The 15,962-nt window shown below is 40.6% G+C and overlaps 3 protein-coding genes across 15 annotated transcripts in view; 2 read left to right on the forward strand and 1 right to left on the reverse strand.

The window, feature by feature from the left end:
• LOC128889201 (ubiquitin carboxyl-terminal hydrolase 45) overlaps positions 1 to 15,962 on the forward strand; it is a 188,262-nt gene that overhangs the window by 69,032 nt on the left and 103,268 nt on the right. The gene's annotated exons all lie outside the window — the stretch shown is intronic.
• LOC128889231 (zinc finger BED domain-containing protein 5-like) overlaps positions 1 to 15,962 on the reverse strand; it is an 80,642-nt gene that overhangs the window by 51,303 nt on the left and 13,377 nt on the right. The window lies entirely within an intron of this gene.
• On the forward strand, positions 2,676 to 9,837 carry LOC128889232 (uncharacterized). 2 transcript variants are annotated; one of them, XR_008460386.1, is made up of 2 exons: positions 2,676 to 3,193; positions 9,756 to 9,837. XR_008460386.1 is itself a non-coding variant. In XM_054146685.1 (2 exons), the coding sequence occupies exons 1-2, from the start codon at positions 3,151 to 3,153 to the stop codon at positions 4,603 to 4,605; spliced, it is 774 nt and encodes a 257-aa protein (XP_054002660.1). In that variant the 5' UTR covers positions 2,676 to 3,150; the 3' UTR covers positions 4,606 to 4,719. The 2 variants fall into 2 exon arrangements, 1 of the variants encoding a protein (XP_054002660.1); XM_054146685.1 differs by lacking the exon at positions 9,756 to 9,837 and adding an exon at positions 3,875 to 4,719.

Genomic DNA, 15,962 nt, shown 5'->3' on the forward strand with positions numbered 1-15,962 from the left:
AGTAAAAAAAGGAATAAGAAATAAAAATGCAGTTGGAGAAAAAAAAAGAGGTTCCATTGCCGAGTCTCGAGAACCCACGAACTCTAGGACATGAACCGCCGACGCAACGCTCGCAGCTACAACTGCTTGTGTTGAGAGTTTGAATTTTTCCGTACATCTAGAGACCTGTAAATGTTTAAAGCCATTTTTTATAAAAATGGCTGGCCAGATGCCCCTAATATTTTACACTTTTTTTATGCCAATCAGCCCCCATCATTTGAGCCCGGTCTCGTTCAAAAAGCGCTCGTCCGGATCGCGTCCGCCCCTTGTAAGCCCCATCGCTCGATGTTGCCGTCGTTAACCCAAGGCTATTGCCCTTCAGACACGTAGATTAGTCATAACCCTGGGTTACCCTGGTGGCGCTCGCGATCTTGGTCGGTCTCGTTCTCCGCGGAGAGTTCGCCCACTTTGTGACGCGGCAATCTGCCACGTCACAGTAAATATTTCGTCAGCCTCTAGATTAATATATTTTATATTAATATAACTTGAACGCCATAATGTGGAGAAAAACTCCTCCAAATATCATTAAAATATCTCCAGTAAAACTAAAGTTACAGATTTTTGATCGCCGAGAGCCGTTTTGCCCCACTGTGGGACCCCTGATTGCAACAGTGCGAATCCGATCGCAATTTCCGCAGAACCCTACTGTGACAACTTATCCCGAAAACGCTTACTTCTCACTCGTTTCCTTCAGCAAAAGAGACAGACTCCCTCTCGTTGCATACCTTTGTTAATTTACCGCTTTTGACTACTACGTGGTCACGCCGGATTGGGCGTCGTTACAAATCACGATGCAGCAGTGCCACGGCTCGGTTTGAGACGCGTATGCAACGAGAGTAAGTTAGGCGGTTTGACTAAGTTACTTGATCGGTTTGACCACTCGATTGGATACCGGTTTTCACTGAAGGATTTGAACGTGCTGTCGCGGTCGCTTCCAAACGTAGAGTGACGGTCCTAGTTCTCGCAGCGAGCTCCTTCGATCCGAGATCGAGTGAGATCGATGCGCATGCATCCCCTTTTGGTAGGGTACTTCTCCTAATTTCTCCTCGTAGGAGCGGTTCCCGGTTTCAGATAAGGGGCAACCCCTTGACTATACTCCGTTCAACGAGACGAGTCACCAAGTATAAACACGAGCACGTGAGCAGGGCAGGACCGTCTTCCGAGTTCCGGATCCCCACGTCGCGTCTCATCGCAAGATAAGCTTTTCCTTTTTTTAAATTACAAATTTTGGATTATGTTATGGAATTATTCGTTATAACAGGATATAACGGGATGAATGCAAGTACAATAGAAGTTCCGTATAATTATTATTTTTTTTTTATTCAGAACTGGTATTTGCTGATGAACTGGTATCGACTGAATCATTTAAATTTATAATAAATAGTTCTATTACTGATTCAATTATACCATCTAATTGCCAAAATTTATCTTCGAAATTAGTTACTACATGATCGATACACGTTTTCCAATTGTCTACAGTAATATTATTTACTGCCCGACCTTACCTGCAAGAGCCCTCGGCAAGGGACCACCATAACTTGGCCCTGAGTTATAACATCTGAAAGCCAATGACTGTAGTCGCAGAGTCGATCACGTGAAAAGCGGGGCAGTTGTTTGTTTTTACTTGGTGACTCGTCTCGTTGAACGGAGTATAGCTCATAGCACACGCGTCGATCTCCCTCGATCGAATATCGAGTGGAGATCGATGCGCACGCGTGTCAGGCGCCGCGACTATCCCGAATTCTCATCTTCGCGAATAAACGGAGGATTCAAGCCTTCCATGAGTGGGGATCGCCCCTTAATCGTCTATGTAGTTGTATGTAACCAACACATGTAATCCTAGTTATAATTTAAAGCATACATTTAATAAAAATAGATCTTTTTGAAAAATACTGTTTAGAAACAGCAAAGACATTTTTCGATCTATATCCGTAGTATAACATGCCTACTACTGTTCATAAAATATTAATACATTCGGGGACATCATAAAACATGCAATACTTCCAATTGGACAGTTAAAAGAAGAAGCACAAGAAAAACGCAACAAAGACGTCAAAGCTTTCAGAAAATATCACTCTAGAAAATTTTCCAGAATTAAAACATTGGAAAATACCTTTAATAATTTACTTGTGTCTTCCGATCCGTATGTTAAGAATTACTTCAAACGATATATCTGTTTCGTTCGGAAGTTCTGGGGTAAGTGCCGTGTGGTTCAACACGGTCCTCTTTCCAGAAGGCCGTGCTTCCCCACTCCGTGTCCAGATCTTTCTAGAACAATATATCATTTGTTTAATTCAATATGGCTAATTATTAATTATCGCAATTATTAATATTAATTATTATTAATTAATTTATTAATTATGGCAATGCAACGTCAGATTGCTTGCCCGGTTTACGCGTTACCGATGGTAATTCATCGGTCATGCGACATTCGTTTTGGAGCCGTCTTCGGATCGTCGCGAGCTCGCGCTCGGTCCGTCTTGTCGTCTTCGCCCCTCGCGAACCCATCGCTTGCAAACAGCGGCAGATCAGCTATTTCGAAAATCAATATATCGACCGGACGCTAATGGTGCGTTTACACGCTCAAGCTATTTGCACAAGCCGGCTTGCGCAAGCCAATTTATGCAAATTAACTGGATGAAATATTGCCGTTCACACGTTCAGTTCAGTTTGTACAATTGTGAAGTGAGGAACACCGAAAATTGTAGTTTGTTGTGTCCAAAATGGAAAATCTAGACGAAGATCTAATTCTTGCAACGGCTGCAGTGTGCATTATAAAGAAGAAGATGAAATTGAAGGCTAAAAGGAACTGGTGTAAACCATGGTTGCTACAAAGGGATTTGCTTTCTCATACCAATTTAATAGCTTAATTACGCAGTGAGCCTGACGATTTTCGCAACTATTTGCGTATGGACGAAGCCACATACATGCATGTGCTAAATTTAATTACACCAATGCTTTCAAGAGCAGACACTGTTATGAGACGTGCAATTACCCCCATGAAAGGCTATCAGCTACGCTGAGATTTTTGGCAACAGGGAGAAGTTACGAAGATTAAAAATTTTCAACAATTATTTCCAAATTACCTCTAAGCGCAATAATTCCAGAAACATGCGTCGCAATTTACAAGGCGTTAAAGGACCTATATCTAAAGGTAAGTTTATTGAATATTAATAATAAGTTAAAATAAGATACAAATTAATACAACGGAATAATATATATTAGTTTATATAATAAATACATAGGTAATATAAATCATGCTGTTTTATCTACAAAATCGTTGAAATTGCGAAACAAATCTGCAGGTTTATTGTCTGTTGGCAGCGATTGCTGTGATTGCTGTGATTGTGTGCTGTGAGTGTTGAATGGGGGCTGAGTGTTGAATGTAGGTTGAATGTTTCTTGTATGGTCTTGCTGAATTTGTATAAAACAATTGCGATTTAGGTTTCCCAATTGTGTCTCATACAACACGTCATTTATTATTTTTTCGGCGTAGACAGCTTGTTGTGGATCGAGATCTCTTAATTTTGATGTCTATACTTTTCCAATATCCGTAAATTTATCAGTAATTTATGTTGAAGGTTGTAACAATCGTTTCCCGTTTACATCTAACACTTCATCACATTTATTTTGTACTCCTCGGGATGTTTTACTCGATGCTGTAGATAACTGTCTAGATGATAGTGTGGGTGGTAAAAAGACACTAGGAGATTCTGGGAGCTCGAGGGTTGTTTCATTGTCAGGACTCTATAACAATAATAATACTAATAATAACAATTGCGATGTTATTATGAAGTAATTGTTACATATTTTCTCCATTGCTTGGGAGCGGTAGATGGAAAGCATGTGCAGATCGTTTCACCTCCTGGAAGTGGATCCTACTACTTCAATTATAAGAAGACCCACAGTATTGTTCTGATGGCAATTGCGAATGATAACTACGAATTTATAATATGTGATATTGGTACCAATGGTCGAGTATCTGATGGTGGAGTAATTGACAACACTATGTTTATGAAGAAATTGCTTGAAAATAAATTGGATTTGCCTACTGCAGAACCAGTCATACATTGCGAAACACTATTAAATTACGTCTTTATCGAAGATGAAGCATTTGCTTTGAGGCCAGATTTTTTAAAATCATACAATCAAAAAGAGCTTGATTATGAAAAAAGAATTTATAATTATCGTTTGTCTAGGGCCAGAAGGATCATAGAGAATTCATTTGGAATATTACCTAAACATTTTAGAATTTTTCATACTACTATAAATTTACAAGTTGATAATATTGACAAAGTTGTTTTGGCTTGTTGTGTACTGGATAATTTCTTGCGAATAAATTGTTCCCATACATATACATCAAATGACGTGTTTGATGTTGAAGATACTAGCAATGGTACAATTACTCCTGGTTTACGAACAGGCTCAGACAATCTGTTAAATCTTCAAAACGGTTCTAACCGGTATCACACTGCTGAGGCAAAAGAAATAAGAGAGCAATTTAAAATATACTTTAACAATCATGGGAAAGTGAACTGGCAGCACGCAATGGTTTCTAATGATTAGTTATTACCCTGTTTCTATAAACATATTGCCTACTTCAATATACTTCCACAAACTAAATGTAAAATAAATAATAAAATTGTTTTATTTGTGTAATTTACCTGCACTTCATCAATGTTTGATTTAGTAGGCCTGGGAACTTCCTGGTCCTTTAGAAAGTGTAAGAGTTCAAAGTACCATAAATGTGGTACATAAACATCCTCTTTCCCAGCACCTGATTTCTCAGATTTTACAACTTTTCTCAATTCCTTGCGGTACGCAGTACGTAAAGAGTTGATCTTTTTTACTACATTATCTTTGTTGGCCTCTGGGTCTAAGGATCGCATTTTCTCCAACAACGCATCATATGCATTTGATTTTGGATTACGGTCGCTATACACCCTACTTTTTACTTTCCATAAGCAAGGAAACGATTGGTATAATTCAATAAACTCTATAATAAATTGCTTTTCATTGGGCATGTTGATCAATGGAAAAATAATGAAGAACGTAACAATAATAAAGAACGAAACAATAATAAAGAACGCAACAATAAATATAGACAACACAAACTGAAACAATAATCGAAAATAATAGATAATTGAATAGAATACTGAACTGTCGACTGATAAAGTTTGGAGAAAATGTGGTTATAATTCAAGACACATGGCTTCAAGAGTCTTGAGGCTTGAACATAGCTTACACGTACCAATCTCAAGCCCAATCTCAAGCCGATTTTCTGTCAGGACAGATTTCACTCAAGCCAAATTTTTTGGCTTGCGCAAGCTTCATGCCTGCGTTCACACGCTACGATTTACTTGTGGAAGCCGATTTGTGCAAATGGCTTGAGCGTGTAAACGCACTATAACACGGCCAAAGTGACATTCTTCACGCTCTCGGGAAGCATCCTTACCTTGTTTTTGACACAATATTTTTGTGAATTCAATAAATGACAAAACAGCTTGAAGCCATCAACAACAAATAGTATCATCTCGATACTTCTGAACAGCGCCATATGCCCAAATTAATAATATTTTACTCATGAATTCTTTTTTCTTCCTTTTTGCTTTTATTTAACCAATTCATATCAAGGTAGTTTTCCGTTACCTTTGAACATAAATATCAGAAAGAAAAACATAATATACAAGTGTTTAAAATAAGAATACAATATTATGTAGTATCCCGCTAATATGGTTCATCCATACTTTTATTATCGTTGTCATTATTTTCGTCACCAATCCATTCACCCTTCCATAAACATAATCGATCTTTAGGCGCGATTTGAGGTTTACTAGTCTTACCTACAATTTCGTGATGGTCATTTTTTAAAACTTTTGTTATTACATAAGGACCGACGTATTTCGGGTCTAATTTTGCTCGACGAGTAACTGCAGGTTTCGAGAATATAGTATCGTTTTTCTTAATCCTAAAATTGTCTCTCCGCTTTTTTGTTAAACAAGTTATTCTGTTTTTCCGCGTTCTCTATCAATCATTCGCATACAGTCTGTCTATCGTTTAATAAGTCTACTTCGTACTCTGTAGGTCGTTTTCCATTTCTGATATACTACCTTGGGTCCGGAGTGACGCTTCGCAACTGTGCAGTAAGACAATGCTGGACATAATTTCTCACAAAAGCTCTCATTTTTTTAAACAAATACTTTCTAGCAATACGATCGAGTACTTTGTAACGCGAATTGTAGTCGTGACCCGCTCCTCTCGCGCTCGCGCCCCACCCCACTCGGTCCTCCTTCCCCACTAGCAGTTCCGACGGCCGCCGCCAATCCGGAACCGCGCGCCACGTTAGCGCACGGCGCTCTCTCACTACCAAAAGTGGGGAGCACCGTGCATAATTACCGAGACGTGCCGCTCGGGAAGGCAGAACGCCTGAGCGAGCAACCGATGTAACATGTCTCTCGACTATTAAAGGCTAATTTCGCTGCTCAAACGCTCTCATTCTTTTCTGTAAAACCGTACTCTCCTCTTTCCAACGGGGCGCGTCCGAAGAGATCGACCAAAGAGCTTCCTTTTCGGACGCGGTGAAACCGTCTAGCCTGCCATTCCACAACGAAGCTTGATCTTCGTGGCGTGGGAAAACCTCAGCCGCCGGTGAGACCCTCACTGCCTGGACAGGCGTCTCCGGGTCTCCACGGCTACTCGCTCTAGGAAGGATACTCGTGCTAACGCCGTTTATCCGACCTCACTAGAGCAACTCCCTCGTTAGCTCCCGTTTCCCGAGATCCTCCTACCCGCCGACTAATTGTTCCGCGCCGCAGCGACCGACGCCTCGTGGCACCCGCGACCACCGTGCTGTACAGCGCAGCTACTTGCGTACCATTTACGCGTACCGCCGACGGCCTACCCCTACGACGCGAGCCTGGAGCCCGGCTGACGACGGGCACCCTTCGCGACGGTTCAACCGCCCCGAACCCGAACCGCGTGACAACTTTATTTACTCCCACGTGGCAATTTTCATTGTAACACTATAAGGTGCCAGGGAAAGGAAGCAGGCGTGAGATAGGACTCAAAAAAATTGCACAATTGAAAAGTAATTGACATACGACGTAAAAAGCACTTAAAACGTAAAAGAGTACATAAAGTCGAACTCTGTCGTCGCGACCGATCTCGAGGCGACTTCGACGAAAAGTGACGCAAATCGTCATCGTATCGGCTACGCCGAACGCATTTCGGCGTAGTTCAAACAATTGCGGCCTGTTTGATGGTAGGTGGCCTCTTACAATACAAACGCAGAAGTCCGAAACGTGCTCCCTTTGGTACATAAAAACGAGTGATTTCTTTGTCATTATTATCACGCAATTTACGACACAACAACTTATCTTTGACCACAAAGTCGCTATTTAAAGAATGATTGGGACTGATTTTTTCGATTATCGATTGTTTCCTCGTCATTCCTTTGCGCGATCTCCAACCACGATCCTTCGCAAATAACATTTACGTAGCAGGTTTTATCTTTACAGGGGTTTCGACTCAAATAATCTGCATATTCAATACACTTGCCTTTGCGATACTCGATAGTGTCATTGAAATCTTGCAAATATATCCACTATCGTGCTATACGTGGTAATAGATCTCGTTTATTAACACAAGGATTACTAAATGCGACTCTAAAGGTACTTTATTAATATTAATAGAATGCTTTTCGATAGATAGTATTTTATGCTACGTCTTTCCTCATCGAGGGCCGAACAGCGAGTGAGTCCCTTGTCCGTCCAGGTCCTCGCCCATTCGGCTTTTGTTTATAAGGCTGACGTCTTATCGCTCAGCCTTTTGGTAATGTGGCTGGCCGCCGAGTTACTTATATAGCGTCCGCGGCTTCTTCTGTAGAACTTTTGTTACACGTTTAGTATTGGTTGCTTTCAACGCGTTGCAATCCGTTACAAGTTTGAAATTTATGCCCAAAAGATAAACACGAAAGTACTTCAGTGCATTTACTACAGCCAGGGTTTCTAACTTGTAAGAGTGGTAACGCGATTCCTCAAATGTAGTTCGGCGATTAAAGTAAGCGATAACTCACAAATCTTTCACAGATTTTTTTAATAAAACTGCTTTATAGCCTATCGCGCTCGCATTTGGACGCAGTTCGGTGTCTTTGTTAGGATCGAATGTTACGAGGCACGGTTCGTTACTTTTTGTGAATTTCGTTATGCACGAGGTTCGAACAGCAAACTTGGGAATAATTTTACGAAAATACCCAGTTAGTTCCATAGATTGTCGCACCTGTTTAAGATTTTCGGGTACCGGTGACTCTACAACGGCTTGAACTTTTCCTTTACCTGGTTTAATTCCCTCTGCTGATACTATCCTTCCCAAATATTGTATTTGTGTTTGAAGAAATTTACATTTTCTTTGATTTAAAGAAAATCCGGCTGTGTCCAACGCATGCAAAACCCTGTCTAGTTTTTCAAGACCTTCTTTGGTTAATGACGGAATTAAAATATCATCGAGGTACACTAGAGTAATATTGTTTTTAAGATCTCCGAGAGCGAAATTAATTCCTCGTTGGAAGACAGCAGGAGCATTCGCAAGACCAAACGGCATTCGAAGATATTCATAGTGACCGTCGGGTGTAACAAAGGCGGTCTTGGATACGGAATCTTCCGCAATGGCAATTTGGTGAAAACCGGATGCCATATCGAGAATCGTAAAGTACTTATTTTTACCTAACCGATCTAACTGGTCATCGATTAGAGGGAGAGGGTATCGATCTTTGATGGTTATTCGATTTAAAGTGCGATAATCCACGCAGATACGATCCTCACCGTTCTTTTTCTTAACGAGTATTATGGGGCTTGCAAAAGGTGAAGTACTCTCGCGTATTATACAATTTTTCATTAGGTTACTAATTATAACGCGTACTTTTTCTCGCTCGCTAAATGCTAATCTATATGGATGATAATTAACAATTTTACTTTCTTTAAGGACAACTCCATAAAAAGCTTCAAAAAAGTAAAAAAATTACGCCAAGTACATAAAAAAGTGGAGGACTTAAAGAGTAATCATAGAAAAATAGAAGATCCCCCTAAAAAAATTCAAGAAAGTAAAAAAAGAAGTGAAATCGAAATGAGGTGCCAGTACATGAAGGTGGTTTCCAGCAAAGTGCAAAGGCGACACTGTATAACACAATGAAAAATTCGCCTACATGTCCGTGGCTTGGAAGTCCAATGCTTGGCGTGAGCCAGGCAAGGTCAAGGTTTTAAATTATTTTATTTTAATTATTTTAAAATGTAAAATAATAAAAATGTACTCATATTGTCAGCGTTTTAAACTGACAAATTATCTGAAAGCCTGTGAGAGGAGGTGTATCTGCGTCAATGAATGTCCTTAGAAATATTTTAAAACACAATAAAATGAAAATGTACTCATATTGTCAAAGTTTTAAATTAACAAATTATGTGAAAGTCTGCAAGAGAGAAAGTATGGGTATTGATGATCTGACAATGCTTTGCCTGGCCACGCCAAGCATTTGACTTCCAGGCCACGGACATCTAGGCGAATTTTTCATTGTGTTATACAGTGTCGCCTTTGCACTTTGCTGGAAAGCACCTTCATGTACTGCCAGCTCATTCGGATTTCACTTCTTTTTCTACTTTCTTGAATTTTTTAGGGGTATCTTATATTGTTGCAAGAAACCAAATGTCACAAATGCAAACTGACAGTTACAGGTTAGAAATGAACGAGCGGCATGAGTGACAGCCATATTACAATTCCGACCGACGAGCCTTGCCGACTGATTCCGAGAATGACCTTAGCTCCTATTAGCTAATTGTAAGTGTTGACGAAAAGAATAAGAATCAGAATCAGAAGAAAAATCTACAATTTCTGACAGATTCATGACATGATATTACGATACCTCAGTTATACATAGACCGATTTTATTAATTTTGGTTTTATTAGAAAGCTTATATGCGATTTACATTAGAAAAATGCCTTTGGATTGAGAAAATACAGCAGGCGTGACGAGATATTAATGACAGAAGTTTCGGGTTAGGTTGGAATCGCAGTTTTACGAGTGAATTACGAAAGATACGTGGTAGCGCCAGCGCCAGTATACACGGTGGCGTATAATTTTTCATGTACCTGGCGTCGAGAGGCTACCGCGTGTCTAGATGTTGAGTTGATCAGTTTTTATCTTATTACGAACAATGTTATCGTCTGTGGCTATGTATCGATACCAGTTAAGCAGATCGTTGAGCTTACTCCTTACGAGTTCGGCATGGTCCACAGCTATGCAGGCGACTGGTTGCATCTCGCTCGTTGTTTCCTGTAGTGGCTTCGACGGACAGCGTACAATTTTTGAAGTTCCATCTTGGTCTATCAGCATCTGCAAACCTCCTTGGGGTAGAATGTTTCTGCCGATGATCACGTGGCGTCGTATGGAATGTAGGAATCCGTCACAACCAAACAGTCCATTTCTAACGTGACGTCCTCAGTTTGCACCAACGTAGTAGTCATTTCTGTAGCCACGAACACAGCATCCCGTAGTCCTTGTACCGTCACCGAGGTCGGTTCAATTTTGCAATCCGCTCGTTTAGCAACACTTTCTTTAATGAGCGAGCAAGTTGCATCCTAATCGATCAAGCAATTTCGGACAATATAATTTCGTGTGATAACAGGTGTCTGCTGATGTGGCATCAAGTAACACGCGTTGACCTCAGGTTTTCCTCTCAGTGTCTTGTAGGTCGTTTTTGCACGAAGTTCGGTCTGGGATTGACCTGTGCTATATCGTTGAGCCCTTTGCTTGATCCAGTAGGTGTCCTCCTTATTGCCTCGTTTAGTGCAGTAAGTACTGTTCGCACGTCCAGAGTTGAGAGTGATTTCCGTCAGTGGGGTGCGGAGGAATCTGCGCACCTCACTCTTGTCGCGTGATAGCGAGCAGGAGGCGTATAGCGCGTAGTGGGTATACCACGTGGTACCTACGAGTTTCTCACTGCCAACTCTGGGCGTGCGGTGAGTACAAGTAATGGTGCGCTTAAATGATAATCGAGAACCGCTAGTTGCAACTTTCTGTCGTTTAGGACAATCATCCTGGACATGATCCGTCGATTCACAAACAAAACACCGTCTTCCGAGACGAGGAGCACTGTAGGGACATTTTGAAGGGTTTTTCCGATGCTCCTGTTTCTTCGGCTCACGGCGTCGCTTTATACAGGGTGTTTCAGCCTTAGTGATACAGCGCTCCAACTTCAAAACTATCGGCCGAGTGCAAAATTTCAAATATGGAAATTGCATGGTAAAGTGGGGCTCATGTTTCAGTGAGAAGGAATTTTTGTTAACTTTGTTATTTAACGAGATATAATGGTCAAGTTTCGTTTTCCAAATGGAACTATATATTTTTTTTATACCATACGATAGTACTTTTCAAGACGAATTCATTAAGCTTTAATGTATTTACCCCATTTTTATTAGTTTTCAAGTTATAACGCTTCAAAGTTTTGCTAATTTTCAAGGAAAAAACTCGGTTCGACCCCGGGCGGTCCCATTGATGCGGTAAGCACCATGGGATTCTTGCTAGCGATTCCAGGTCCACGGAAGGAAAATGGGAAAAGTATTGACCGCTACTGATGAATTATACTTGTAGCGCCGAGAATTTTCTAGGTAGGTAATAATTTTCCTGTTTTCCTTCTTTGGGCCTGGAATCCCAAACGAGACCCGCCGACAAACCTTGCCGACTGATTCCGAGAGTCGACGAATCGACGAACGGCCTTGTCTCCTATTGGCTACGGGTTGACGAAAAATCGACTGGAAAAGTATAAGACGGTAATATTTTTGGATGTATCGTGACATGATATTACGATATCGCTGTTGTACGTGTACCAATTTGATTGATTTTGGTTTTATTCGAAAGCTTATATGCGATTTACACAAGAAAAATGCGTTTAAATTTAGAAAATATAGCAGGCGTGATGAGGTATTAATGAAGGAAGTTTCAAGTTAGGTTAGAATGGACCATCTCTCCTGCAAAAGATAGCGGTAGCGCCACGTTATACAGGATGACTGTATAATTTTTCATGAACTTGGCGTCGAGACGCTATCGCGTCTCTAGATGTATGTCTTTCTTGCCTTCGATTGGTTGTGAAAGATCTCAGTAAGAATCTTACCTATGTCAAATAGCTTTTCGAACAATTCCAATCTATCTACCTCCTCCTCATCTTCTGAGAGCAACATTGATATGGCTGCTCCTAATGCCGATAGGGCTGAACTCACTGAATTTTGGGTATGAACAAAATGTTCATCCCTTTTCACTGTGCTCTCAGGAGTTGCTTTTATGAATTCTTTATTTAATAAAGGAGCTTCTAGTGTGCATGAACCCCTTCTTGAATACTTTTTTAGGGCATTTTCTATTATCTACGTATCACTCTGGATGGAAAACATGGTCCTTCTGAACCAAATCTGTTGGGTCGTCGCCCATCTTTTCCAGTATGACCTCGTCTAACGCTATAACTTTAGTCGAATTTTCGTCAGTTTTACTGTACGATGGTGCCTCATTTAAAATCGGCGAGGTATTTTCTTTGTTCAAGGTTTGCTCTAAAAAGCAAAACGAAACAAAAGGAAAATGTACTGATTTGTCTGCTCTTATGAGTAAGATCTCTCAGTCATAGAAATGATCGGCATATGGCCTTCCTTCTCGATAGGCTCCACCGTCGAGGCACATAACCTCAAATAAAAATCACCTGAATATGGTATTTGTGCCTACCTGTCATGGAAATGATCGGCATATGGCCTTCCTCAAATATAGATCACCTGAATATGGTATTTATGCCTACTTGTCGAGACGACTTCCATATTTGAAATCGCCGAATTTTTTGGCAGAGCACTGCCTGCTTTCAGTGACGAATTTGTGATTTCGTCTCTGGTTGCTCTGTTTTCGGCGTCTTTCACAAGGAAACGTAAAGTTTCCTCGATAACCTTTAGTCGCTTTTTAACGTCCGGACTTTTTGATCTACTTCTTCCCCTGCTTGTTGACGAACGCTTATTCTTCTTGCTCTTTCCCATATTTTGAAATATATTTTCCTTTTTAAAATTTCGGGAGACGAATGCTTTACGTGCGAACTGTTCGCACAACGGAAAAATAATGAAGAAAAGTGCACGGGCCTCTAAACGTTGTGAATTGTTGGGACAAGGAGTACTACTACATGTAATCTCGAAGAACGAGGCTCGAAATATAATTATTATTCTGTACAGTGTTGCGTACCCAGGCATTCTGCCTGTAAGAGCGACGCGGCGTGATTGTTCGGCTGTCTTGACCTTTCGAGAATCTGTCGCTATCAAAACAATGGCGGACATTGCCATATTTGGTATAAACAATACAAGTAATATTCTGACGTTTTTCCCGTTTTACTTTCTTCTTATCAGTTTGCAGGTTTTAAACAAATGTGAAGCACACAGCAGCGTAAGCCTTGCGTTCAGATTAATCGTCAGTTAAACGACTTTGGATTAATTCCAACTAAATCAATTGTCAATCAAACGTCTTACGATTAATTCTACTTACAGTAATCGTCAATTAAATATCTTCAATTGAATTCGCTCATATCAATCGTCAATTAAACGACTTTCAATTAACTCTGCGTAATTCAATTTTAATTAAACAATTTTTAATTACATTTATTTAAAATATTTATTAATCAAGTTGATTGAATTAAATTTGTTTAAATTAATTATCTAACTAAATAGTAATTGATTATTGTTTAAACCCTGCTTTTCCTAATATCGGGATATTGCTTACGGTAATCTGAAACAATGTAGAGAATCGGTTGTTTCTCTTCTTCGTCGTGTACTAATATTTGATTATAGTCGGACATTAATTTAATCGCTCTTCTCGCAGTATCATTCACTACTCGCAAATGTTTAATTATATTTAAGGAGGTATCCCGAAATTGGAGGTCTAAAAAAAGCGGTTCGAAAAGAATCATGTGTGACGTTATTTTCCGTTACATTGCCTATTTGTTTATGCGTTATTTGAAAATGAAATTGACGTATTCTTTGTTTTCTTGGTTCAAATAATTATTTTCGCTTTTGCTGAAAGAAAACTGTGCATTCGTCTTTTTACGTTACACAAGATTCTTTTCGATATACCTTTTATTCTTTACTCGCTTTAAATGACAAACAAGACATGACAAAACTTTAATTTTATTTGTCACGTCTTTTTCATTTGCTACGCTACACAATTTCCTTCGATGCACGTCAGGTCACTTGTTCGCGTACGAGCGCGGCCGCCTAACGCGTAGCCTTCGCTAGCACGGCCGCTCCAACTGTATGCGCGCGCTCTGATTGGTCGGGGTTTTTTGTTAATATCTGCTTAACGAAGCCCCATCTGACATTTTTGCAAAGGAAAAAGTTGTTTCAAATCATCATACCACCCTTTTCAAGGAACTCCAACATTTTTGGGACACCCTGTATTTTGGCGCTAATTTCCTACTTTCTCTCGTGCTTGGGGCTTCGCTTCGGATGAGTACAACATCGTCCACCGCGTACTTCCTCGGTGCTGTACTCCATTTATCGTATTTCTTTTTCACATCGATTTGTTTGTCTCTAAGCAAGGTTTGTATATCTTGCTGCTCGTGTTCAACGCCTAGCTCTTCGTTCAACGCTCGGATCTCGCGGGTAAGGGGGGTTTCGTGCCAACCCGTTACAGGAAAATTAAAAACTACTTCATACGGCGTGCGCCTGATTACTTTGTGCCTATTGCCATTAATCGCCCACTGCACGCTATATACTTTTATATCCCAATCCTCACCTGCGAGGTCCTCAGTGGTAGTTCCTAAACACGTGGTAATGACTGAATTCAATCGCTCAATTTGCCCGTTTGCTCGCGGGGTATCCATCGCGACGCGTACATGATAAATGTTGTACCCTTCACAAAATTGTTCGTAGGTCCTTGCCGTGAAGGCTGTTCCTCGATCGGTTATGACCCGGTCGGGTTTCTCGTAGTGTGCAATATATTCTTCCATGAATTGTACAACTAAATCCGCTCTAGTATCGCTTACAGGTTCAGCACTGCATATTTACTAAACCCGCAGATACTCGCCAGTACATATTTGTTCCCGTTTTCTGTATTTACAAAAGATCCAAGATGGTTAAATGAATTGTTTGGAAGGGTTGGTTACCCTTATCTAATGGGTGCAGAAAACCAGGGGGCTTTCCTCGTGGCGTTTTATAATATAAACACGGTATGCAGTGATTTATTTACTGCGCCACGCATTCCTTGAGCCCGGGAAAGTAATATTCTCGCTTTACCTGCTCCGTGGTTTTCTCTACCCCTAAGTGCGCTAACGCATTGTGCGCTTCCGCTATTATTTGGTGTCGCAGATCTGTCAGAACATATAGTCTCCACCTCCCTTGCCAGTTTCTGCTCCTTTGCAAGGGTTTCCATTACAGGGTGTTCTAAAAGATTTTTCTTTTTCTCTATCATCATGCCTGCTATTTCTTCGTTGTCTTCCATGGTTGACTTTTCTCTCGTTCTATCTTTTCTGGTACTTGCGTTGTTCGGCATTTTGTTGTTCAGACCGTGCACAATCCACTCGATGGCCTCTGCATTTGTCATGCTAACACGATTATAGCGATTTAATTTTTCGTAAAAGTATTCTGTTAAATCCTGACCTGATTTTCGTTTGTATTCCTAAGCTTCCAGACGAATCGTGACGCTGCTTCTCGCAGAGGGAAAGTTTTCTTTGAAGAGCTATTTCCACTGAAGCCACGTGCGATTCAGACTATCCCTCCATGTTCTAGCCAACCCTGCGAGTTTCGAGAGAGTATCTCCACTTTTCTATTTTCTCGATCCATTCTTCGATGGTTAACCGTCCACGGACTGGATTGTTACGTCCTAGCTTCTATTCACGAGAATCGAAGTTCACACATACAAATTA

Source organism: Hylaeus anthracinus, unplaced genomic scaffold, assembly GCF_026225885.1.
Source record: "Hylaeus anthracinus isolate JK02 unplaced genomic scaffold, UHH_iyHylAnth1.0_haploid 11997, whole genome shotgun sequence".
NCBI classification, from domain to species: Eukaryota; Metazoa; Arthropoda; class Insecta; order Hymenoptera; family Colletidae; genus Hylaeus; species Hylaeus anthracinus.

What these genes read in the sequence shown, in the direction of transcription:
- LOC128889232 (XM_054146685.1), top strand. Translation starts at nt 3,151, where the DNA reads ATGCGTCGCAATTTACAAGGCGTTAAAGGACCTATATCTAAAG. An exon ending in TAAAGGACCTATATCTAAAG is followed by an intron (nt 3,194 to 3,874) that starts GTAAGTTTATTG and finishes TGGGAGCGGTAG; the next exon opens with ATGGAAAGCATGTGCAGATC.